We start from the raw sequence: 25,835 nt of genomic DNA on the forward strand, positions 1-25,835 counted from the left end.
TACAGGGGACGGTGATAAACTACTGATAGTAATTGAATGGAAAATTTTATAAGCCAAATAATTGAGTGTATCACAAACATTTCACTCCAAAATATATGCGACCTTTGGTGAAAATGAACCTTGGGTTGGGTGGGTGAAAATGACGCTTTAGCTAATTCTATTGTTCGGTGCTAATAAAGAATCTAATACTCTCTTTCTTCTTATCCGCATTTCAGAAAAAGAATCAATCACATGACCATTTATTGGTGTGTGAAATAATTTCTTAGGTGAAGCATCATGGGGGTTTATCTTAACTTTCAGCAACTTCCCCGGCACTTAAATTTTAGTCAACATAACTGCGGTGGCGGTGGACAGGATTGCAGAGTAGAAATAAATAGAACTGTAAGTTTAATTTGTATGTATGTATTTTAGATATATTGGTGATCTTGGCTATTCCTTGTTAAAATGGAAAATTGGTTACCAATTGAGTTCTCCAGTACTTATGTAAATGGCTAAACAGTGGTACACTGTGCCTCGCTTTCGACGCAGGGGAGGGGATAAAGATGCTCTGCTAACAGCAGCAGGTAATCTTTATAATCTCATTCATCTGCATGTTGTTGTATTAAATTTCAATTTTACACAAAAACTTGTACGACGTTTCTAATTTATTCCACTGCTTTTAAAGAACACAATGATACAGCAGAAGCTACTCGCTTGCTTGCTAGGGACCAGATCCACACCGGACAAGATACAAAAACCGATACAAATGTGAGGGTATCACAAATGCACCCGGTAAGGCGCGAACCAAGTGTTGGTGATTGGCTTGAATTTCAAGGTCATAGATTTATGCAGCAGGATTTGCCAACTCAAGTTATCATCGTATTATTTGTTTTTGTTCTGTTGAAGATTGTATTTACCATATAGAACCAAACTGTGCATCAGTGCATGTATTAAGATTATTATTTAGTCTCTCTTTTCATCTCTTGCTAAATGCAGTTTCATGAAGATTCCAAAACCATTTGTTTTTGTAAAGAGACGAAGTATAATTGATGGCATCAATAAAATTAAATAAAAGATCAGTCAATAGTATTTCTTTCTGATGATGACCACTGACATCACGGTGCCGGGGTGATACTAGAAATAGGTAAACTAGATTCAGGCCAAAAAATAATAATTTCAGCGGACAGTACAATAAATGCTATCCCAATGCTCATGATTGGACAACGGAAGGGAGCCCTTCTATGCGTTCAAACATGTTTGAGAAGCTAAAAATGATAAGATTAATTTTGAATCATTTTTTTGGGACCATGGTTTTTTTGGGATCATGGTCTTATTAGGCCACCCACCCTACAATGATAAGGGGTGTCCTAACAATAATCCTACTTAGCAAGTTTACTAATTTGCCCTTAACCTAATTAACATTAACCCTAATACTAACCTAACCGTGATATATTAACCCTAATATTAAAAAAAAAAACGCACAGAGAAAAAACAAAAACGCATCCTCTCTTATTCTTCTTCTTCTTATTCTTCTTCTTTGTAAACTCGCCTACATCATCGATTCATCGTCGATTCATAAAATTTTCATCGTCGATTAATCAATCTAGTATAACAATGGTCCGTCGAAAGAAAACCAAGCGTAATCCAGGAACAGGTCCATCATTAGGACGTTTAGCTAATCAACCACCCGAAATTGAGGAAGAAGTTCAACTGGAGCAGCAACTAATTCGTCGCAACAGCCGCAAGAACAACGCTGAATCTTCCATGGGATCGATTCGAGGGTATTTCTCGACAAACCCATTCTTTTTAATTTGTTTTTCTGTGATTCAATTGACTAGAAATCATCAAAATAGGCTTGGAATGGTAGTTACAGTGCTAGGTTCGGTTAGATCGTGTTTTGTATTTGCCCTAGTTTCCTAACCGAACTCACTGAACTCAAGAACACGAAGAACAGTTCGGTTAGTTTGTGATTCAGATTATGTAACCGAACTCCAGAGTTCGGTTGTTTCGCAAAGAAATTGTAAAATTTCCATGTAACCGAACTCTAGGCTTAGAAAGAAATTTTTATGAGTTCGGTTTGTTCGCCAATTTTGCATGTAACCGAAGTCTTGGGTTAATAGCATTAGAAAGAAATTGTTTATGAGTTCGGTTTGTAAGAAAAAATTCCATGTAACTGAACTCTTGTGTTCCAAAAAACATGACAACATGCTAAAACATCCAGGAGAAGGTTCGGTTACCTTCACAATTTTACAAGTAACCGAACCCAAGCCTTGAAAATCTGATTTTTTTCTAAGGGTTGAGTTGGGTTACCTTCACAATTTTACAAGTAACCGAACCCAAGCCTTGAAAATCTGATTTTTTTCTAAAGGTTGAGTTCGGTTACCTTCATAATTTTACAAGTAACCGAACCTCTGAGTTCGGTTTGTTCGCAAAACATGATATGGTAACCGAACCTTACCCTGAATCACCAATAATTTGTTTAAGTTGACCTTTTTTTGTGATTTATTTCTAATATATTTTGTTTTCTTTATTAGTGTCAGAGGTAATAAATCCAATCAACCATTACCTGAAGATTTGATAACTCCTCCGCCTAGAGGGGGGGTACACTTGGGTGCCTCTAAGCGTGGAACCAAATACGTTGTCAACCGAGACGATGTCAATAGAGATAATGTTGACGATGTCATTCAACAAGTGTATGAGGAGATTATGGAACAAACAGGTGATGCGGTACATGAAGAGGAGAATCAATGGGGAGAAGATGAACCAGCTCAAGGAGAAGGAAATGAGGGTGGCGATTACAACGTAATCGAACAAGTAAATGAAGAGATTGTGGAAGAGATTGGCAATCAACAACACAATCAAGGTGGAGAAGATGAACCAGCTCAAGGAGGGGGGAATGGGGGTGGCGATGATGAGGATGGTGATGATGAGGAAGATGGAGACAAGGATGGAGATAAGGATGATGATGAATCAGAGGAGGACTCGGATGGTGATGAATCAGAGGAGGACTCGGATGAAGAGGAACAAGCGGAAATAGTGGTAAAGAAACCTAAAAAGGTGCCTAAAAAGCCTTGTGCTAGATATTCATACATTCCTAATCAGGATTTGTGTTTGCCGCCAAGGAATCCAACTTATGGTACCCAAGAGATGGCGGGGAGGTATTGATGGGATACAAAAACTCATGGGCTTCCAAGATCTTTGCGACAAAGGTATGGTTCAATCTTATTATATTTCTCAGTCATTTTATTATATTTTGTCATATATTGTTCTTTTCTTTATATATTAGTATATAAGATATGATGTTGTTTTTTTAGGATCATAAAAATGTTGTTCGTGTTTTGAAACGTCAGAAGAACAATGTTTGGAATATACAAGATGAGTGTGATGAGGTCCGCTTGGCGGTGTTTGATTGTGTACTATGGAACGGGATACAGCATGCGCACCAAAAATTTGTTGTCACTGTTACTGCATTTGCTGAGAGGTTTTATCCAGAGACGGATACCTTTCATCTACCTTTTGGTGAGATGGCAATAACTCCGGATGATTGTTTTAGAATAACAGCCCTACCAATTACAGGAACAAGTGTTCGAGATGGCTACAATCCCTCGATGAGTTATGAAGATCTTGAAAAATTAGTCGAAAGATGTCTAGGATGGAGCGATAGAAAGGCACAATGTGAGTTTAGGCGAGCTAACAAAGAGCCTAAGGAAGGTGATGAGTATAATGAGTTTGAGGAAGATCGCACGTTCAAGAAGAAGTTGAAAAAAATCAAGCTCAAAACCTTGTTTGATGAGTTTTCAGGGACGAAAGATTTGGTTACTAACGGAAAGTTGGTGATGACAGAGGAGAAGATTAAGCACCATGTGTCTGCTTATCTGTTATATAACCTTGGAACCATCTTCTTCCCTGACACTTCAGGCCACGTGGTAAATGCTCATTACCTTCAGCTATTGGACCCCTTGGATCAGGTGAACAACTATTCTCGGGGCATTGCGGTTCTTTCATTCATTCAAGCTGAACTCAGAAAAGATTCGAGGCTTAAGTGTCTATATTTTGGAGGCTTATACACCCTTGTTCAGGTATGCCATTAAAATATCGTCTGTTTGTTTAAATATATAAGTGAATGAATGCGTTTGGTTACTAATCATATTGCCTATGTATTATTTGTTGACTCTCCTCATAGGTTTGGGTGTACGACCACTTTCCTAATCTGCAATTATCTCATGATCACTCACCTTGGCTATATGGGAAGCCCACGGCTGGTAAATATGAATTTTTGAATGCACAAGAAAAGAAAAAGGAAAACAAGGTGTCGGAGTTGAGGGAAACATTGGATAAGTTAACAGTGGAAGACGTGGTCTTCCATCCTTACAGAGTTACATCAGATGACGAGGTGGATGATGCTGATGTTATTCATTTCTCATCTGTTTCGGCTTACAATGGACCATTGTTTTATCCTGGGGGTTGTACGATGTATAATCCTCGAAGGGTACTTAGACAACTTACTTGTGTCCAAAGGGTCCCACAAGTGGAAAGATTCAACTTCAAGGTGAAGAAGGTCGGAACTAAGAACACCGAGATGAATTTCACCCCCAAATACGATCCTGCTCCATCAGTGGACCACTGGAATAACTTTGGGGATTATATTGTTCCAGTCGAAGACCGACCAGATTCGTACTATGAGCCAAATTACGCTGACCCTGGATATATGGAATGGTATGAACATATATCTCATCCTCGTGTGATAAACAGTGTCCAACAAGCCCGTGCTGATAAAGAAAAAGTGATGACAATGGAGAAAGTGGCTAAGAAGGTTATGAAGGCTACCCCTTTGAGTGATGATAAGGCCTTGAACTTGTGGAATTCTGCGGTAAGATATTTACTCTTATTTTTGTTTTTCAAAATGTTAAAAAGTATTGAAAAATAATAGTTACTTGTGTTTTTGATGAAAAAGGTGAAGGAAAGTGCTAAGTTGTTGAAGAAAATGATGGCAAAAATCCGGAGTGGAGAGCCGATGGACACTCGACAACAAACAGACCTCTACAACCAATGGACTAATGTTTTTAATCCTAACCTTGTTGATACAAGCCAGGTTGATCCAAGCCAGACTATGTCGTCGAAGAGGAGTCGTCGAGAAGGGGAAGGTTCAAGTCGGATGGATCAACAACAAAGCAGTGCAGATGACACTCCTAGTGATGAAGGAACACCTATAGCTCTTAAACGCAGAAGTAGAAAAGTTTCACGACGAGGTGGTCATAAATGAGTGATTGCAACAATTAGTACTTTGGTTTCTTACGGTTAGAAAACTTATTGTGGTACTTGACTCATATGTGTTTCTTAGTTTGGTTTCATAGTTTGGCTATTTGACTCATATGTGTTTCATTAAACTCAAATTTTTAAGAAATTAGTAGTAAGTTTGGTATTATTTCGTAAACAACCGAACTTGATAATCAACAGGTTCGGTTCTTTCTCAGATTTGGTCAACTAACCGAACTCAACAACACAAAAAACTCCAAAACATCCAGGAAAAGGTTCGGTTACCTGGTATTATTACGCAGGTAACCGAACTGTGGAGCTAAAAAACCTATGGTAATTCTCTATGGTTCGGTTACCTGGTATTATTCTGCAGGTAACCGAACATTATAGTTCCCATTGGTTTATTAAACTTCAAACCGAACTATGACCTATGAGTTCGGTTCGATCGCAAACATTTTAAAACCTCCATCTAACCGAACTCTAAGGTTAAAAACAGAGAAAGAAATTTTTTTATGTAACTGAACCTTACTGTTATTCCCGCTGGTTTTATTAGTCTAGTAACCGAACTATGACCTATGAGTTCGGTTCGATCGCAAACATTTTAAAAGCTCCATCTAACCGAACTCTAAGGTTAAAAACAGAGTAAGAAAATTTTTTATGTAACCGAACCTTACTGTTATTCCCACTGGTTTTATTAGTCTAGTAACCGAACTATGACCTATGAGTTCGGTTAGATCGCAAACATTTTAAAACCTCCATCTAACCGAACTCTAAGGTTAAAAACAGAGAAAGAAAATTTTTTATGTAACCGAACCTTACTGTTATTCCCACTGGTTTTATTAGTCTAGTAACCGAACTATGACCTATGAGTTCGGTTAGATCGCAAACATTTTAAAACCTCCATCTAACCGAACTCTAAGGTTAAAAACAGAGAAAGAAAATTTTTTATGTAACCGAACCTTACTGTTATTCCCACTGGTTTTATTAGTCTAGTAACCGAACTATGACCTATGAGTTCGGTTCGATCGCAAGCATTTTAAAACCTCCATCTAACCGAACTCTAAGGTTAAAAACAGAGAAACAAATTTTTTTATGTAACCGAATCTTACTGTTATTCCCACTGGTTTTATTAGTCTAGTAACCGAAATATGACCTATGAGTTCCGTTAGATCGCAAACATTTTAAAACCTCCATCTAACCGAACTCTAAGGTTAAAAACATAGAAACAAGGTTATTCATCTTGTTAGGTTCGGTTGGCTACGCTCTAAGTTCAAGTTTACGAAACAACCGAACTGACTAATCTGAGTTCGGTTGAATCGCAGAAGCATGCATTTTGCAATCCAACCGAACCTTATACACTTATATCAAATTAATTTTCTTTGGGAAGTTCGGTTAGTTGCGAACCAACCGAACATAACACTGAATGCCAGAACTTTCATTGTTATGCTGTTCGGTAACCTGCGTGTTTGGATCAAGTAACCGAACTACATCTTCAAATGAGTTCGGTTACTTGTTCATCCTCACAAGGAAACCGAACTACACCTTCAGGAGAGTTCGGTTACATGTTCTTCACATAATGTAACCGAACAGTCCCAAATCCAGTTTGCATTCTACCTGTTTACCCAAATACTCATCCTCCGGTTGTGGTTGATAAAATCCATCATTTTCATCTTGAGTTTCTTCTTGAATAATACAATCACCATCTAAGAAATAAGCCAAATCCGGTTCATTTTGAAGATTAACAAAAAAAAGTTATTGTCCATGTTTTTTCATTCATCTTCTCTAACTCTAATCTCACAAAAATTCTACTCATAAAAATTCACTCAACTAATAATAAACCTATCTTTTAATTTAATTTCACTAATTGTTTTTAACTAAATAATTTTACTAATGATCACCCAAAATTAATTAGAAGGGTAAATTAGGTATTAAATAAATATCTAGATAAAGGGTGACCTAGAATTACTTTAAATGTATATACCCAAAATAGAACATGGTCCCCTCAAAAAAGCCATGGTCCCCAAAAAATGGTTCTTAATTTTCTTAGGTGAGTCTTGTGTCTCTAAAAAGCAAGGCCCATGGAATTAACGGGCCAGTGTTTGGTTCACGGGCATATATAAAGAGAAGGGGATCTGAGATTCTAGGGCATAGTTTCCCCCAAATCTGTGAAAACGATTCCGAGCGGCGAAAATGGCGATCGAAGTAGCAAACGTCAGATCGAACGGTGTAATGGTTTCAGAAGAAGAAGAAACAACTAAAGTTGTTGTTCCAACCAAAATTGAGGAAGCAGGAAGGAAATATTGCTGTGCTACTTGCTTTAATTCATATGGACGAGTAACACATGTTGCTCTTGAAAAGAGAGTCACTTTGAAGGTAAGTTCGATACCCTTTGATTCCCTTTGAAATTTTTGAAAAAAATTTCAATTATTTGTTGTTTGATAATCATAAATTATTATTATTTGATCTACAAAGATGAGATTACTGTCGAAATTGATGTTGATGATACCTATCTAGTACTAATAACATCATTGCTTCAGCTGTTTTTATATGTATTGTATATATTGATCGATTGGAGATTACATATGACCAGAACATAAGTTTGATTACATCTTAGAACTGATAATTGTTACAAGTTGTATCCAGGAGTTGATTTTTCGATTGTTTTTCATCTATTCACTGTTGTGTTATCACCTTTTGGATATTGTTTCTATGATCATCGTTTTGATATAATTGCATCATTAATTCAACCATATCCTTATAATGTTCACTTTTTTTTTTTTTTTTTTTTTTTTTTTTTTTTTTTTTTTTTTTTTTTTTTTTTTTTTTGTGATCCAGCTCAATTCTATTCTCTCTGGCCAGAAGGGACCCAAGGGCCAACGTTATTACTGTAATCCTTATGGGTAATTAGTTCCTACCGTTTTAGCTCACTATCTTATGTGTAATCTCAGTCCCTTACTTTATAAGCAACTCATGTTTTACTTGGACAAATTTACAGGATCAATTTGAATCAAGTGGAAGCAGGATTGTTAGATCATCCCGCGCGTATCAGGAAGTTTGACACTCTATGCAACTTTTGTGGTGAAACAGTGGGATGGCACTATGTAAGTATCTGTTACCCTCTACTGCAATTAGCTTAAGTCAATTACTTGAGAATTCCTGGTCCCTGCAAGGTTACACTGGATTCTTTTCGCCGTGCTGCCTGAGCGCCGTCTTAGTCTCCCCTGCATACAAACTGGCCCAGCTAGCTTTCTACTTGGTCTGTTACCACCCTGGGTCCTCTAGCATTTCCCAGTTCCGTATTTACCTCTACTCACACAAGAAACATTAAAGATAATGGACTCCGGCTCCTGATCTGAGGCAATTTGACTTGCCTGAAAAGCGCAGTCCACATAGTGGTGTTGTTTGTTCTTCATTTTTTTCCCTTGTTCTTGGGGCTGTTTAATATCCAAAGCAAAGATTTCATATAATGGTCTGATCGAGCGAATTCTGTATTTTTACATTTCTACTTTTCATTTTCATTCTCACATATTCTTTTTAACTTAATTTGCATCTTCACTTTTCAGACTGCCCGGAGAGACGAATTCCGTTCACAATTATACTGGAGTGAGACATACATGGACAGGTGATTGTTTCACTATCTCATTGACACTGAATTGCACCTAGACACCTCTGATGTACTTGTGTTGCCTAAATTGAGGTGTTTTGCAACATATTTTTAAAATGTATTGTTGACATGCATGCATTGTAACTCTGTATACGCAGGGAAAAGGTTGTTCTCTTAGATGAAGAAGAAGAGAATGTAATAGCAAGCGGTTATAAGGATGACTCTGAGATAGCGAGAATGACCTACTTGATGGCCGCGAACAAAGTGGAGGCTTAGGGACTAAAACGGGCTTAATGAAATGTATTGGGATGTTGATAACTTGTTGAATTTAAAGCTGTTATGGTTAGTTTATATATAAACGGATTAGACTGTCTGAGGAAGAATATCTCTTCTTTGTACTTGATTGTGGTGTAACTCGGGTTATAAGTTTAGTATTGATTGTCGACGCGAGGCGCACTTTTCAATTTATCAACAACTTCTTCGGATTTGGCTTCAGGAAAATCACAAAGTTGATGTTGATTTTCTGACATGAGATGCACTTTGAGACATTTCAATTGATAAATTCAAAGAACTAGAATAGATATCACAAGAAAGTTTTATTGAGAAAAACGGTAGAGAAAACCATCATCACTTCTATAAGAAGAAAAAATAAATAAGTTGTGATGGTATCTTTTCAATTTATCAACAATTTCTTCGGATTTAGCTTCAGGAAAATCACAAAGCTGATGTTGATTTTCTGACATGAGATGCACTTTGAGACATTTCAATTGATAAATTCAAAGGACTAGAATAGATATCAAAAGAAATTTTAATTGAGAAAAAACGGTAGAGAAAACTGAATTTAACCATCACTTGTATGAGAAGAAAATATAAATAAATTGTGATGGTAATGAAATATATGTAATGTAAACGCCCCATAACCCCTTACCTTGGTTGGGAGAAAAATTCCTATGCCCCAGCTAATTTGGGTATTGCCCCAACATAGGAGGGATAAAAACCCTAATCTTACAAGCTGAGCGTGCCGACAGTTATGATGCCTATTATAAAAAAGAAAACCAAGAGAAGTGTAAAATCAGAACCGCATTTCTCACTCTAAAGAGTAAAGAATACAGCAACTAGCTCTAATGGCGGCACCTTATGCTCCTCACTGCTTTACAATTGGAGGAACGAATTACTACAATCCGGTAAATCATGAAATGATTCCTGGTTACGACGTTCAAGGAGACGAGGAGGATATGCACTTATGTGCTACATGCTTGTACGCACGAAATCTAGCTACAGAAAGATCATTATCTTCATGGGAATCTGAAATTGAACTTTATCCACCAGTAAGTTCTTAGTTTTTGTTTCTTTCTTCTTTCTTCTTTCCGAATTCATCTCTGGTTTAGTTTATGTAACATATTTTATCTTGCAACAGATCCATCTTCCTGGATATCTAGCTTGGCTTGATTTTGATGCCGATGTTCTAGATGTTCATCCGCGTATAATTACCCGGATTGTCACTCCAATGACCCAAATGTGAGTAGTTTTTCGATTTATTTGAGTGTTTTTGTTCTTTTTATTTGGCATCTGAAAGTTTATAATTTTTTATTTTTTTTCAAATTTATAGGTTGAATACTCACTTGGAAGCACACCGTGGAGCATTATCAATGTTTGGTGAGAGAATTTCTTTTGAAGTTATGTCTGATGAAGTGATCGTTCTTCCAATCTTTTGCAATTTCTGCAACGACAACGTTGGGTTTGAGAGGTTTGCTCCGGATCCATGGGGACAACTTCAACCTCACGGACAGCCCCTCTTGGATATGTCCACTGTTGTCAAGTATGAAGGTATAAATTAATCTGCATTCAATAGTCTTAAGTTTAAGTTACTTAATTAGAATTCAATTCAATACAGTAAATACAAATTTTGCTACTTAAATTCGCTTTGGTCTTCTTGTTGCGTTTAAGTTTCACCTCCTAGAATGATTTTAGGAACTAAAAAATGGAACTTAAAGCAGTCCGATATCTTACTCATTATCCACTGGTCATCACTACCTCAGTCCAACTGAATCAACACCAGGATTCAGTTTATTAAATGTGTTCAGATCTCAATGTGGCGCGTGACCAATTAATATTGTATTGAATGTATTGAAATTGGATCAGTACCAGGATTTGGGTGCTTAAGGATTCTCAATGCTGCACCTGTGCAACTTACTATTCTAGTGAATGTACCCAAAATGGATCACACCTGGATTCAGTTGGTTAAATGTTTTCAGATTCTGAATGTTGTCTGTGTCCAACTAACCATTGTATTGAATGTACCCAAATTGGATTAACACAAGGATCCTGTAGGTTATATGTATTCTAGATTCTCAATGCGTCATATTTTCAACTTCCTACCATATTGAATGTAAACTGGATCACTCAATTTTGCTTCTAGAAGTTGGTTTCGCTTCTGCTATGCGATTACGATTCTGCACCATGTATTGCATTTACTTGTACCAAGTTATCTCTATTATAGAAAATGTGAGAAACTTGCATTGTCAAAAGTGTTCCTGTTGCGCTGACATGTCCGCAATCATATGCAGTGATAGTGCAATGTGCTCAAACTGGGTCTGAAATATGAAACTTAGTTTGAAATGCTATATATTATACTACTGAAACATAAAACCATTCCCGTTGCTTAATGAGTTTCTTCTTACTGCAGCCCACTGAAGCTGATTGATTTTTGGCGGATGATGGAGATGAAGTCTTTTTCAGCTTTACACTAAGTAACATACCCTACCAGTAATTATGAGCACTTCTTTATTAATTCCCAAAATCACTCTTACCGTAAAACTTAAATATGCTCAGAACCTCCATGTCTTCTATATAGACATAATTAACCTATTAAAGCGTAATATTTCACAACTTATGCTTTCTTTTGCATGTTCACATACTTAGTTGTTCTTTAAGAGATTCGGCACTGTTTTGCTAATTGGGAAGAAAGGTTTCAGATGTCTGAAAATTATTTTTTGTTTGAGATAGCTAGAGTTTTTGAGTTCCGATATTATGGCAGAACATGATTCATGCTCGAGAAGACTTTGAGGTTTATCAATGAGAATGTTGTTTTGTGATTTTTTGATTTGTGCTGAGTGGTTTTTTTGTTTGACCGATAAAATTGCGTCAATAATTGTGAAGTCATACACCCAACATTAGGTGATGAAATATGGCTTAAAGGGTTTCTATATGTACCCTTAAGGCTTCCTTCCATATGCACGATTGTAGCTATCTGATAGTTGATTTTTTTCATTTTCCCATTTTAATCTTTGGTCTTGAATTGCTGTCACGGCTTATAGGGGCTAGCTGTAGTATACCAGACCCCTTTGCAAGGTCTGGTCTAGTATGAATTCCTCGTTTCTCACTTTTGGTAAAACCTTAAACATTACTAGATTTGTGCCCGTGCTACACACCGGGCATATTATTTTTTTTAGCTTGGTGTACGCGGGGCTTTACCCACTCCATCGCGATGTATTTTTTGATGTGTGCCCTTAGATGATGTATGATGTGATGTGCGCGGGGCTTCGTCCGTCCCGTAGCGATGCATTTTTGATTTGGTGGAGACATATAATTGATTAGTAGGTCGGGGAAAATTCATTAAATAAGTGGAAAATATATACAGATTTTATTTTATTTTTTTCTTTCAACTTGGTGTGTGTCCCGTCTCATGGCAATGCATTTTCGATTTCTTCCTTGCCTAGTGGACATGTATCTTTGATTTGGCCTGCGCGGGGCTTCGCCCTCCCAGTAGCGATGCATTTTTGATTCGGTGGAGACGTATTTTTGATTTGTGTGTCGGGGAATATATACATTAAATAATTGAAAATATATGCAAATTTTATTTTATTTTTTCTTTTCAACTCAAAGTCCCGCCCCGACAATGCATTTTCGATTTGGTATGCGCGGGCTTTGCCACGTTATGTGGAGATGTATTTTTGATTTGGTGTGGCGGGGCAAATACGTTAAATAGGTGGAGGATATGTGCAAAAAAAAATTTATCTTTACTTTCGTAGAAAATATATGGATTTTTTTCCTATTTATATATTACTTTCTAAAAAATAGTCTTAATATAATAATTATTCGATTTCCAAATTGAATTTAGACTTCCATAAAATTCCAAACACGATAAGTTATGTTTTCCTTTTAGGTTTATAATTTTCAAACCAGTCGTACGGTTGCCAAGTGTACTCACCTAAATATTATCACTTCATAAATTCCAAATGTATTTTGGTTTCCCTTTTTTATTCTTTTACCTATTCTTTTTAAACCAGTCATACATTGGTAACTATCTCATAAAAATTTTCCTATCATAAAAACCAACAAAAGTTTATTTCAGACAATAAAATATTACGGTTTCCTCATCGTTGGATGTCGAATATTTATTTACCTAGACCTTTAAGTCTTCAGGATTCCTATCCGGCTCGCCAATTATGTTTCTGCAATTTCTAATAAGACTATAGAGATCGAAGGAAAATAATCGGGCTTTTTACAAAAATAGGCCTGTTTTTTTTTACAGTTTGCAAAACTAGACCTGTTTTTTTATTTATTGCAAAACTAGGACCAAAAGTGATGGATGGAAAGTTAGTTGCAGTTATCTGCCAACTGTCAAAAGTTCCCCAGCTTAAAAGACGTTTTAGTCCTTCAATGTTCCATCAACTACACAAATTGTCAAAATGGAGCTAAAAAATATCGGTGAGTTGACTCGGCTAACTCTGATTCAGGCAAAGTTTTGGATTTTTCTGGCGTTTCTCTGGCCGAGTTCAGGTTGATTTATTCTCATTCCTTCACAATCATCTGCCAATTACAGCAGCACCAGAACCTTGCAATTCTTCTTTGTTTTTGCATAATTACCTGATCCAGAACAACAACATCTCTTTTTGCATCTTCAGTCATTGCAAACTGCACCATATGTAGCTGTACAATCTATTGCAACAACATCAACAAATTGGCATTATGACCTCCAATTCATAACAATCCATCTAACTCATTCTTCATAACTCAGGCCAATTCCTTGTTCCAGTTGCAGAACCAACTAAAAACCACCAACAGCCACTGCAACAGCAACAACAACTTCATAATCTTCATAACCTAATTCAGCTTCAGAAACCTTTCAACTCTTCAGCTGCTTCAATCTGCAAAATCCTTCAGTTCCAGATGCCCCTTCTAAATTTCACATTCGAACACGATTAAAGAACCTTAATTCCTAATTTATCTTCTTCGTGAGTTCTTCTTCAACAAAAACTTCAAATCAATCTTGTTGAACTCAGAAAGGGTCACCAACAACATCACTCCTTGTTTAGTTATTATAAAGTATATCTAAATCACTTCAAATCAATCCGGTTTTTTGGGCACCTTCCCTTTTACACGGGGACCATTATTAAATTTTTAGAAGGTCATTATAAAGTATATCTAAATCACTCCTTGTTTAGTTATTTATGTTAATACAAAAAATACTATTTCTTATTAAATTAGTTAGAAGTTATGTTAATTAGTAATTATTAGGTTAAGTTTGAAAGTAGTTTTTAGAAGAATAATTATTAAGGGAAAAAGAACCTCGCGTTTTTAGGGGCCACTCGAAAGGATTTAGGGGCCAACATTAAAACAAAAAAGGTCACCAAAGGGAAAATGTAGCCAGCCCTTATCTCGCGTAATTCGTAATGGCGAAATTACCCTTATATATTCGGAGGATATGATAACATTGTTATCCTCCGATTTCAATCGGAAGCCAAAATATTTCCCAGACTTCCGATTGTGGTCGGTGCAGTATTAGAATGATTTTTGTTTCATTTTTTCATTTATTTTGCATTTGTGAGTTATTAGAGTTATAGAGAAGAGGTTGAAGGAAAAAAGGGAAAAACCATTTTTTTCACTACAAAAATGGATGGATATGAAGAAGAAGGTGAGAATCATGACGAAGAAAAAAATGTTGAGGGTTCACGACCGTTTAGACAAGACGATTTGGGGTATATGTTGAATGATCCAAACTTTTGTGGAGAGGAAAACATAGACGACCCTTTCATGGAAGAAAATGGAGAATCGCATGATATTGAAGCTAACGATGCATGTAAAACACAGATATTGTGTTAAGAAACTAAAATACTTGATTTGCATGGTTTGTGTGCTTTTGTAAACAAGAAAAACCGATTATTGCATGCATTGAATGCCATGAACTACCCAGATTCGGTAGATAATTTCTAGATTAAACTTACGAATATAACACACTGAGTACCAAATATGTATATTCGGTAGTTCCAAGATACGAGTTTACTGCCGAATATGAGAAAAACCCCAAACTGGTTTTCCAAAAAAATCTACATTCGGTAGTTATGTAGAGTTATTTACCTCCGAATGGCCCCAAAAACGAATTCCTCAGAAAATTTCAAAACTCAGTATTCTTATCCTTTACAATCGGTAATAGTTTAACATTATTTGACTGCCGAATATAACAGTGGCCTCAAAATAAAATTTCCGAAAACTTGAAAATCGGATGTTTATCGATTAAAGTTAGTTCCCGGTTATTTATATTCGGCTGTTTTACTATATATTTTATCTAAGGGGAGTTGTTCATAAAGTTTCAATATGGGCAATAAATCGCATGATGAAACAATTGAAGTTATATAAAACTTATGATGACGAGAATACGGTTTGTGTTTGCAAGGATAAGATAGGTATTGGACTCCCATGTCGTCATAAGTTGGGTAGGTATGTTGAAGTGATTGACATCGATGATATTCACCCATTTTGGAAGCAATTAAATTTCACTCCGAACACCCCGGTAGTTGATGGTCCGTCTTTCTTCGAGTCGGAATTGTATGCACGAATAGCCGAGCGTTACGCTACATCAAACGGCACCAAAAAGCAAATATTGATGCATAATTTGGAGGAAGCCCTTCACCCTTGTTTAAGGGAGGTTGATGAACCTATTAAGCAAAAGAACACCGGTAGGCCGAACACCGAAGTGTCGAGGACCATCCAAAGAAAAGAGTTGAAGGAGTATTTGTCTAATAAAAAATATTGTCTAGGCACGAGTGTTCGGAAGCCGAATTTGAAGATGAGCCGGAACCTAAGAAAAGAGGTCGTCCAAGAAATGATCAAAGTGGACCAACCACCCGACAAGTAAGGCCAAAGATCTCTACAGAGCCTTCTCAAGTAAGTCAACCCAATGTTGTCGAAGAAGTTGTTGAGCAAATGAACGCCTCGCAACAAACCCAACCAATGGAAATTCTTACTATAAAAGAGGACAAAGGTACTCTTCGTTGCCCTAGAGATCTTAATGGAAGACCAAATCGATCCACATATACAATATACAAAGAGTATTTGGAACAACTCCCTCCACTTATCATTCCATTTGTTTTGTCGACCGACGAGGTTGATGGGGATGGAAATTGTGGGTTTCACGTTGCTACGGAACAAATGGGTTACTTTAGAGAGGCGGATATCGAAGATGTCACCCAATGCCAATATTTAAGAAATAAGATGGCGGTACAACTAGTGAAGGACAAGGGTTTTTATATGGAGATGATGAGGCGAGGAGATAGATACGACAAAGAACAAGAGTTCAAAGACTTAGTTGCGCGTGTGAAGTGTCGAAAGGGATTGAAGACAATCGGATCCAAGTATTGGATGACAATGCCTAAATTTGGATATCTCCTAGCGGACGTTTTGAATTGCGTGGTACATTTCTTTGTTCCTCCTATGTATGGACTTAGCATGACGTTTGCACCCACAAGAACGGCTTGCGACGAGTCGGTTAAAGATAGAAGAATCGTAATGGCATTTGTGAATGAAATGCATTTTATCGGTTTAAGAGTAAAGAAAGATTGTCCGTTACCTCCGTTGAGTAAGTGGCACGATTACTTCCCGATGAACCATTGCAAGGATTGGGTGAAACAATATGAGTCCAACATGGTTGATTGGGATCGTGTTATGGACAACAACTTTCCCGCTGAGTTACTCGAATTGATCCCCTCGGATGATGACGATGTTTGATCGTTTTTTTTCGAGGCACGATTATAATTTTTTTTGAAACTATGTAATCGGAACAACAGTATTATAACACTTCAATACGATTAATCATATTCGGGAATTCCATATTTTATCAAACCGCCGATTAATATTAAAAATTTGAATTTACAGCACTCAAACATCACATGTTATTCTTTTTTCCCAGTCCGAGATGCAACAATCAACGCGGCTTCGAAATGTAGAAACGACTCTCCTCTCCACTTGGAATAAGCATCTTGTGCCGCAAACCTGTCGTCTCTGTGCCTAGCAAGAATACGGTTGTACTCGGTGCACAATTTTATAACATGGTGCACCCTTGAAGAAACATGGGATGGTTCATAATTGTGGCGTGGCTTCTTGTACTTACCAACAAAAGGACCCAATGAAACGTTAATCCAAAATATACGATCGTCCTGCTGTTCTTTGGGTAGATCTTTCACAATGTAATAATTTTTTATCCATTCGGTCTCTTCCTCAACTTGTTTTAATCTTTCTCTATGATGGAATTGTTCTTGACCTCGCTTCTTAGCCTTGATTTCCTCTTCCTCCTCCTCCGTTGCCACTAACGATGGTTTAATTTTTTTGGGTTGTTTGTTCCTTTTTTGTATTTCTTCTTCCCTTGCTGCAATTGATGTAGTTGTTCGCTTGCATCTTCGAAGTATGTTGTCGATTGATGATGGACTTGCCATTGAAAAGGTTTTTCATTCAGATTTGTTACTCAATAATAACTGAGAGGGGTTACCCTCCTTATATAGATTAGAGTTCCAACGGATCTAATTTTTGAAAATATGGCCGTTGAGGTTTCTGAAAATATGGCCGTTGAGGTTTCTGAATATGGCCGTTGAGGTTTCGTATCATTGGTGCACTACAATCGGTTGTTAACGATACACGTATTACCTCCGAATAAGACATTCGGTGGAAAACTTAAATTCTTATCTACCGATTAAGTTGGTATTTCTAAAACGACTATATTATTCGGAGGATAATTGTTTTGTAAAGTCCGAATGTACGATGGCCCAAAAATCAGAATTTGGGAAAAACTTATACTTTTCAAATTTTGAAATTGAAATAATCGGAAGTATAATTAGTTACCCAAACTTCCGAATATGGGCTGTCTAACATTCTATATTGGCCCTTGGAACCACCTAGAGCCAAGGCGTGGTTTGTTTTGAACTTGCTATATTCGGAGGATAATTGTTTTGTAAAGTCCCGAATGTACGATGGCCCAAAAATCAGAATTTGGGAAAAACTTATACTTTTCAAATTTTGAAATTGAAATAATCGGAAGTATAATTAGTTACCCAAACTTCCAAGCATGGGCTGTCTAACATTCTATATTGGCCCTTGGAACCACCTAGAGCCAAGGCGTGGTTTGTTTTGAACTTGATATATTCGGAGGATAATTGTTTTGTAAAGTCCCGAATGTACGATGGCCCAAAAATCAGAATTTGGGAAAAACTTATACTTTTCAAATTCTGAAATTGAAATAATCGGAAGTATAATTAGTTACCCAAACTTCCGAATATGGGCTGTCTAACATTCTATATTGGCCCTTGGAACCACCTAGAGCCAAGGCGTGGTTTGTTTTGAACTTGCTATATTCGGAGGATAATTGTTTTGTAAAGTCCCGAATGTACGATGACCCAAAAATCAGAATTTGGGAAAAACTTATACTTTTCAAATTTTGAAATTTAAATAATCGGAAGTATGTAACATTATATTGTCTTCCGAATAAATACTGGCCCCAAAATGAGATTTTTCCTATATCAGAAATTTTGAGATATATATACATATATATTCGGTAGTGAGTGTACTTCCGAATACTGTGTGTCTACTTAAATATATTCGGGAGCCAAAAAATTCATCAAACTACCGATTATTACCAGTTTGTATCCAGGAAGATATGACCAACAATATTCGGCCGATAACCATCAAATATTGAACACGACTACATTCGGAAGTAAAGGAGCATGAATATCGCCCGAATCTGGATAAATAACCGAAAACCCTAGAATTATTTTTTCTCGATTCGTCGAATTAAAGCGAAATAAACCCCAAAAATGATAGATTCTTACCTAATTGGGGCCATTTGACTTTGGAGTGGAATTTTTTTTTCTTCCACAATCGGAAGATAATAGGAAACTGGAAGAAGAAGAGTTGAAATGAGTAGAATTGTTTTTGATTTGGTTTTTATACAGTTTTACCATAAGGGCATTTATGTAACTTCAATATCATATAGGGTACCCCTTAACTAGGGTCTTTGGCTGGGTATAAATTAATGGCCCCTAAATCCTTTGGGGTGGCCCCTAAAAACGCCAGGAAAAAGAAGCGTCTTTTGAATTATTTTTTAGGTAACCGAACTCATATCCGAACCTTTCTATGCAACTTCCATTTTCAACTCATTTTTCTAACAAAAAACGAATCACAAGTAGTATTTGTGGAAATTTCTTTGAATCGAGGATGACAAGGAATAGGGAAGAATAAAGGAAGATGAGCCCTCTAAAAAATGATGGGATTATGAAAATTCAAATTTAATAAGTTTGTTATAGTTTCGATTTTGTTTTGTTAATGATTTTGTATATATGTGTGTGCGCGCGTGTGGTAATTAGGTTAGTTATAAATTAAATTAGGTTAAGGATAGATTAGTCATTCCCACTTTTTAGAACACCCCTTATAATTATAGGGTAGATATTCTTATCACATAATAGTCCCCACCAAAAAAAAGATGGTGCCCAAAAAACGGTTTATTCGAAACCTTAGAATCACCCATGAGCCCAAAAGAAAAAAAAGTTTTAACACATAAAAAAGAAAGTCAAAATAAAAAATTAGAAAAAACCAAAAATAAAAACCAAATTGATACCACGTACGTAATATACGTTGCTTGATAATTTTCACAACCTGGCATACAATCTGACGAACTACAATAACTAATCACCAACCATTCTAGTCTGAAAATTATCAACTACTCGGAAGAAAACCCTCCAACGTCTACTCAAAAGAAAACCCTTTGTTGAGCATGAGAATCTCAAGGGATGTTGTCCATGTTTTGGATAAACAGGCATGCATGAATCAGATTCATCTTTACTAAACGTGAACATGTTTGAGAAGCTAAAAATGATAAGATTAATTTTCTTAGGTGAGTCTTGTGCCTTGTCTTGTGTCTCAACAAAGGGTTTATAAAGAATGAACTTTTGGGGACCACTCATAAATGGGGGGACTACTAAGTGATAAAATGTTCACCCTATAGTTATAAGGGGTGTCCTAAAATATAGAAATGACTAACCTACCTTTAACCTTTATATATATATATATAACCACCTCCTCCCATCAACACCACCTATATGTATATAACCACCTCCTCACATCACCACCTCCGGTAACCACCACTTACCACCACCACCCACCTCGAACCACCACCGCAGCCACCTCTATATGTAGCTTAATTTAAACCATTAACAAAACAAAATCAAAATCAAAATTATAACAAACCCATTACTTGTCATTCGTTTTTAGTTGAAAAAATGAGAAGTAATCATCAAAATTATAACATACCCATTCTTTTCAATTCGTTATTTGTTGAACAAATCGATTCAAAATCATCAAAACCCATTGAAAATAGCAGTTACAGTAGATATTTCGGTTAGGAGGATTTTTTTCTAACCCTAGAACTGGTAACCGAACATCCAAAATAAGAACAGTTCGGTGTGCTCGCAATTCTTAGGACAATATCTGTTTACCTAACTTACAAAATAAGAACAGTTCGGTATGCTCGCAAAAATATTTCTCGTAACCGAAATATATTTTTCCTTCGAAAGAATGAGTTCTGTTTTGTCGATAATTTCACTGGGTAACCGAACTGTTGAAATAATTTTTTCGGTACGCTCGCAAAAAAAATTCTCGAAACCGAACTCTATTTTTCTTTGAAAGAATGAGTTCTGTTTTGTCGATAATTTCACTGGGTAACCGAAATTTTGAAATAGTTTGTTCGATATGCTCGCAAAAAAAATTCTCTTAACCGAACTCTATTTTTTCTTTTAAACAAGGTTGTTCAGGTGAAGAAAAATGGCTACATCGAAATATGTTGTTGGGGCCATAAAATCTGAACAACTCAAATATATTTAGGCCTTACGAAACTCTGCATTTAGATTTTCTTTGTGAAAGTTCGGCCATGAAACTGAAAAACTCGACAAAACCAAACTCAATAGTTCGGTAACAAAGGTATTGATATCGACTAAACCGAACTATGCACTGTAAACTCTATAAAAATAGTTCTGTTACATGTTCTGGGGATTGCATAACCGAACTCTAGAAAACCACCATTAACATGCAGTTCGATTACCTGCGAGTGCTAAATTTAGTAACCGAACTACACATTAAGAACAGTTCGGTTACCTCGCAAGCTAAATTTGGTTACTGAACTAGGTTGACGTAACTGAAGTTTTTCCAGAAATTTTGAGTTCGGCCAAATTTTTGCACAATTCAACCATGAATCACTCAAATCATAATTACTATTTTTGAGATCACCCATCTTCTTCTTCATATTTCCTTCTTCTTCTTCTTATCGCTCAATAATAATATTATAACAAAACAATCCCACTAATATAACTCACTAATCACTAATCACTTACTAATCATTACACTAACACTAATCATTTATCACACTAACTAAGTTTATCATCAAGGGTAAAGTAGGAATTTAAAAAAAATCAGATAAGGGGTGATTCAAAATCACTACCAATGTCCACCCCAAAAACTTGAGAGTAGTCTCCCCCATTTTTTGAGTAGTCCCCAGAAGTTCGTTCTTTATAAAACCATCCTCAATTAGTATCTTTGGGTTATTGGGCATTTGCGTGACCAAAAAGCAGGGCCCATGGAATTAACGGGCCAGTGTTTGGTTCACGGGCATATATAAAGAGAAGGGGATCTGAGATTCTAGGGCATAGTTTCCCCCAAATCTGTGAAAACGATTCCGAGGGTTCACATTTTCCTTACAAGTGGTTCACACAAAATCCCAAGGAATCCTAGTGAGCTTCCATGTTCCGCCTTTTCTTCTCTTTAATCCACTGATGACAGATTGATGTTTGCCTCGTTGATTTGATTCTCCGTTTGTTTAGTTCTCTTTACGCAGAATAAAATTTCTTTAAATTTGGTTCTCATAAACAAATTAGTTTGGTTCGCATAAAAAAATTTCATTAAATTGATCAGAATTCAAAGATTAATAAAGATGGTGTGGGCCTACGGCCCATGAATGTGCGGTCCAACTAGATTCCTAGGATTGTATACAAAGGAAACAATGTAGTGCTTCTACTCTAATCTCCTAATAAGATTGTTCTTCACCTTCCTCTTATCTTTCTCTGTTTCACCTATAATTCTCTTAAATCATGTGTCGGCCATTAACATAGATGATCTAACGTTATTAATAGCCATCTAGGTTATAATATGCGCTTCTTGTCTGTTTTCTTGTTGCTGGTTGCATTCCATGTCTAAATTAGTTTGTTTCCCATCTAGATGCTATGATTCCATAATAATTTATATACTAACCTGATCATGGCACGTTTGTTATGTATGATAAACTAACAAGTCATCTTCTGGTTGCATTTATATACTAACCTGATCATAATAATTAGTTTTCGATTCAACACATTAGTGAAAGAGGACAATCCAACTGATTCTTTTCATGGGTTTGTTTTGTATAAGAGGAATTGAAAGATTTAAGGTAGCTGATATGTTTCCAACTGATTTGGGGGCCGGGGTTGATTCTCCAGATTTATGCAACGGTAGAAGTTGTACTTCACTTCGTTTTGAGAGATTAAAAACGATGAAGAAGACTTGAGCTAGGAATAATTAAAGTTCTACAGATGTGACACGTGTGTTTGGTTGTAGCCACGTGTTAGCTAGGTGTTAACGAGGTGTAGGTTTGAAATTGTATTCTGCTACATTCAGTTCTTTAATCGGTTGTCTTGAAAAAGTGTACGTATTTTGAACCGTTGAAAATTTTTACAAAAATTTTCAGTAAGTTCAAATAAATCAAGCCCCTTTTATTATACTCTTTGATTAATTTTCAAATATTTTACATATGAATTGGTTGTCAATTTCTTCGAAAATAAAATCTGGTTTTCTTTTGATTAAATTCTAATCAGATTGACCCAATTTTCGGTCGGCCCCCCACCGGGTGCCGTAATCTAATAAGATTTACATGCTACCGCTGGAAGTTAAAATCGTTGGACTGGTTAAGATCTGCCCAACAGAATGTTGGCACGTGTCTTATGGTACATAGATCCAAAGGATGTAGGTGATCACGTTTTATGGATCGATATTTATAGCATGATTGATGAGGATACCTTTGAAGTTAGTACCAAGTACATAGGGATAGAGTCTGTCGCGTCCTGTTTAGTTAGATGGACTTAGCAGTTAGCAGCTCACGAGTGGAAACGTGTACCCGGTTACGGTAATATTCAACTTGCATTTATATACTAACCTGATCATAATAATTAGTTTCTTGTTGCACACACATGGAGACTAAATTATTGATGTGAGTTTCCATTTGCATTTAGTTTTAAGTTAAAATTCATTAAAATTGTGAGGTAAAATTTGGGTGATGTGTGAAAGTGTTATTCTTCTGTCTTCTCAATGTGTTCTAGGCTTCTAGTTGCCTAACGTGATTGATTACTTGGTCATGATACATGATCTATCATGTTTCACAACCATTGATTCCCTGTTTCGATACAAAATCAACTTTGAGCACATTTGGTTACACTACAAGAAAAATGCCCAGCAACAACACTCTATGCAACTTTTGTGGTGAAACAGTGATGGCACTTTGTAAGTATCTATTAGCCTCTACTGCAATTAGCTTAAGTTGTCTTTCAATTCCTTGAGAATTCCTGGTCCCTGCAAGGTTACACTGGATTCTTTTTGCCGTGCTGGCTGAGCGCCGTCTTAGTCTCCCCTGCATACAAACTGGCCCAGCTAGCTTTCTACTTGGTCTGTTACCACCCTGGGTCCTCTAGCATTTCCCAGTTCCGCATTTACCTCTACTCACATAAGAAACATTAAAGATAATGGACTCCGGCTCCTGATCTGAGGCAATTTGACTTGCCTGAAAAGCGCAGTCCACATAGTGGTGTTGTTTGTTCTTCATTTTTTTTTCCTTGTTCTTGGGGCTGTTTAATATCCACGGCAAAGATTTCATATAATGGTCTGATCGAGCGAATTCTGTATTTTTACATTTCTACTTTTCATTTTCATTCTCACAAATTCTTTTTAACTTAATTTGCATCTTCACTTTTCAGACTGCCCGGAGAGACGAACTCCGTTCACAATTATACTGGAGTGCTACATACATGGACAGGTGATTGTTTCACTATCTCATTGACACTGAATTGCATCTAGACACCTCTGATGTACTTGTGTTGCCTAAATTGAGGTGTTTTGCAACATATTTTTAAAATGTATTGTTGACATGCATGCATTGTAACTTTGTATACGCAGGGAAAAGGTTGTTCTCTTAGATGAAGAAGAAGAGAATGAAATAGCAAGCGGTTATAAGGATGACTCTGAGATGGCGAGAATGACCTACTTGATGGCCGGGAACAAAGTGGAGGCTTAGGGACTAAAACGGGCTTAATTAAATGTACTGGGATGTTGATAACTTGTTGAATTTAATGCTGTTATGGTTAGTTTATATATAAACGGATTAGACTGTCTGAGGAAGAATATCTCTTCTTTGTACTTGATTGTGGTGTAACTCAGGTTATAAGTTTATGATGTTCTGTTAAAACAGTCCAAGTCTTGGTTGCTTTCGAAAGTCAGATGCTGAGGAATCTGATACAACTTCTGCAGTCTGCCCACAGGGGAAACAAATTTATGAGAGAGGCAGTTTCCAGGAATTGAGTTCCAAGGATTGAGATTCTACTTTGAGATACTCATGCACTTTGGAAATTCTAATACTTGGGTGTTCCAAATAGGCATAGCAGGTTTGGCCATATCCATCGTCTTCCCCAGCATATTCCTAATAGCCCTAATTCTTCCCCACTCGATCAGCATTAACAATACATTTTTACCGTACAATGCTTATAACTATTGCGGTAACTCTAATCTATAGATGTCAAACCTGATTCAGGCATTGTTGTCGAGCAGTAAATTTGCGCACATATCTGATATTTTGAATAGTAAAATGTTCTTTTTCAATTTAATGCAGTAAATAATTCTAAAAATATATGACCAAACACCCCACTCTATTGTCCACTTCTAATAAACGTCATTGACCCAATTCTAAATCATCTTCTGGAATCATATAGCTGTCAAAACCAGAAGGACACTGTAGACAAGGCAATGTAATTGCAAGGGTACAATGGACAAAACCCCACCTACCGATCAGTCAGTACTAGAAGAAGGGTTTGTAAATGTTTGTAGGGCAACATGAGAGTTGTTGTTGTTGTAATAATGTGAATACTAAGAAGGAGGCTGGAAGAAGAAGATGAGATTTGCAGTTTAAAAATTAATCAATGGAGATGCCAGAATGCAAGTGCTGATATTGAACTCCGTTTTCATACACCTTTGGCCTAGATTCATATTTTCTCTTAAGAAGCGTACTACTTTTTTCCATCCAACTAGAACTGCCAGCCATGGGGGCCAAACTGCTTAGTGATAGCAGATCGTTGTGTCGTACGCTGGCCTTAATATTTTGCACTAGACATTACAATCTTGCATCTCCATTTAACCTTCTCGAATTTTGTACACATGAAACGGAAAACTGGTAAACACACCATATAACACATTGGCTGTGTATTTTTTTCTTTTTGGTTGGTAAATGGTAATTATGGTAGCTACACTTCCAGTGTTTTACCAGTCCCTAGGTTGAGTTTTAAGCTCCATGATACTATGATATGATGGATCCGATATTAGGTGTCTCAAGTTCTAGTTTGAGAGATTAAGGTTATTCCCAACTGAGAGTATCTTGGAGGGAAGGAAT

At 36.6% G+C, this 25,835-nt stretch overlaps 2 protein-coding genes across 3 annotated transcripts; both read left to right on the forward strand.

The window, feature by feature from the left end:
• The first annotated feature begins 220 nt into the window (after nt 1–220).
• On the forward strand, nt 221–1,076 carry LOC113329496. The gene is made up of 3 exons (XM_026576372.1): nt 221–381; nt 500–563; nt 665–1,076. The coding sequence occupies exons 1-3, from the start codon at nt 277–279 to the stop codon at nt 901–903; spliced, it is 408 nt and encodes a 135-aa protein (XP_026432157.1). The 5' UTR covers nt 221–276; the 3' UTR covers nt 904–1,076.
• Nucleotides 1,077–7,373: 6,297 nt separating this feature from the next.
• On the forward strand, nt 7,374–24,645 carry LOC113329474. Of its 2 annotated transcripts, none has more exons than XM_026576346.1 (5): nt 7,374–7,608; nt 8,071–8,135; nt 8,231–8,336; nt 24,154–24,212; nt 24,353–24,645. In XM_026576346.1, exons 1-5 carry the CDS (start codon nt 7,426–7,428, stop codon nt 24,468–24,470), a joined length of 531 nt encoding a protein of 176 aa, XP_026432131.1. In that variant the 5' UTR covers nt 7,374–7,425; the 3' UTR covers nt 24,471–24,645. The 2 variants fall into 2 exon arrangements, with proteins under 2 accessions (XP_026432131.1, XP_026432132.1); XM_026576347.1 differs by lacking the exons at nt 24,154–24,212; nt 24,353–24,645 and adding exons at nt 8,799–8,857; nt 8,998–9,334.
• Nucleotides 24,646–25,835: the final 1,190 nt, after the last annotated feature.

Source organism: Papaver somniferum, unplaced genomic scaffold, assembly GCF_003573695.1.
Source record: "Papaver somniferum cultivar HN1 unplaced genomic scaffold, ASM357369v1 unplaced-scaffold_117, whole genome shotgun sequence".
Lineage (NCBI taxonomy): Eukaryota > Viridiplantae > Streptophyta > Magnoliopsida > Ranunculales > Papaveraceae > Papaver > Papaver somniferum.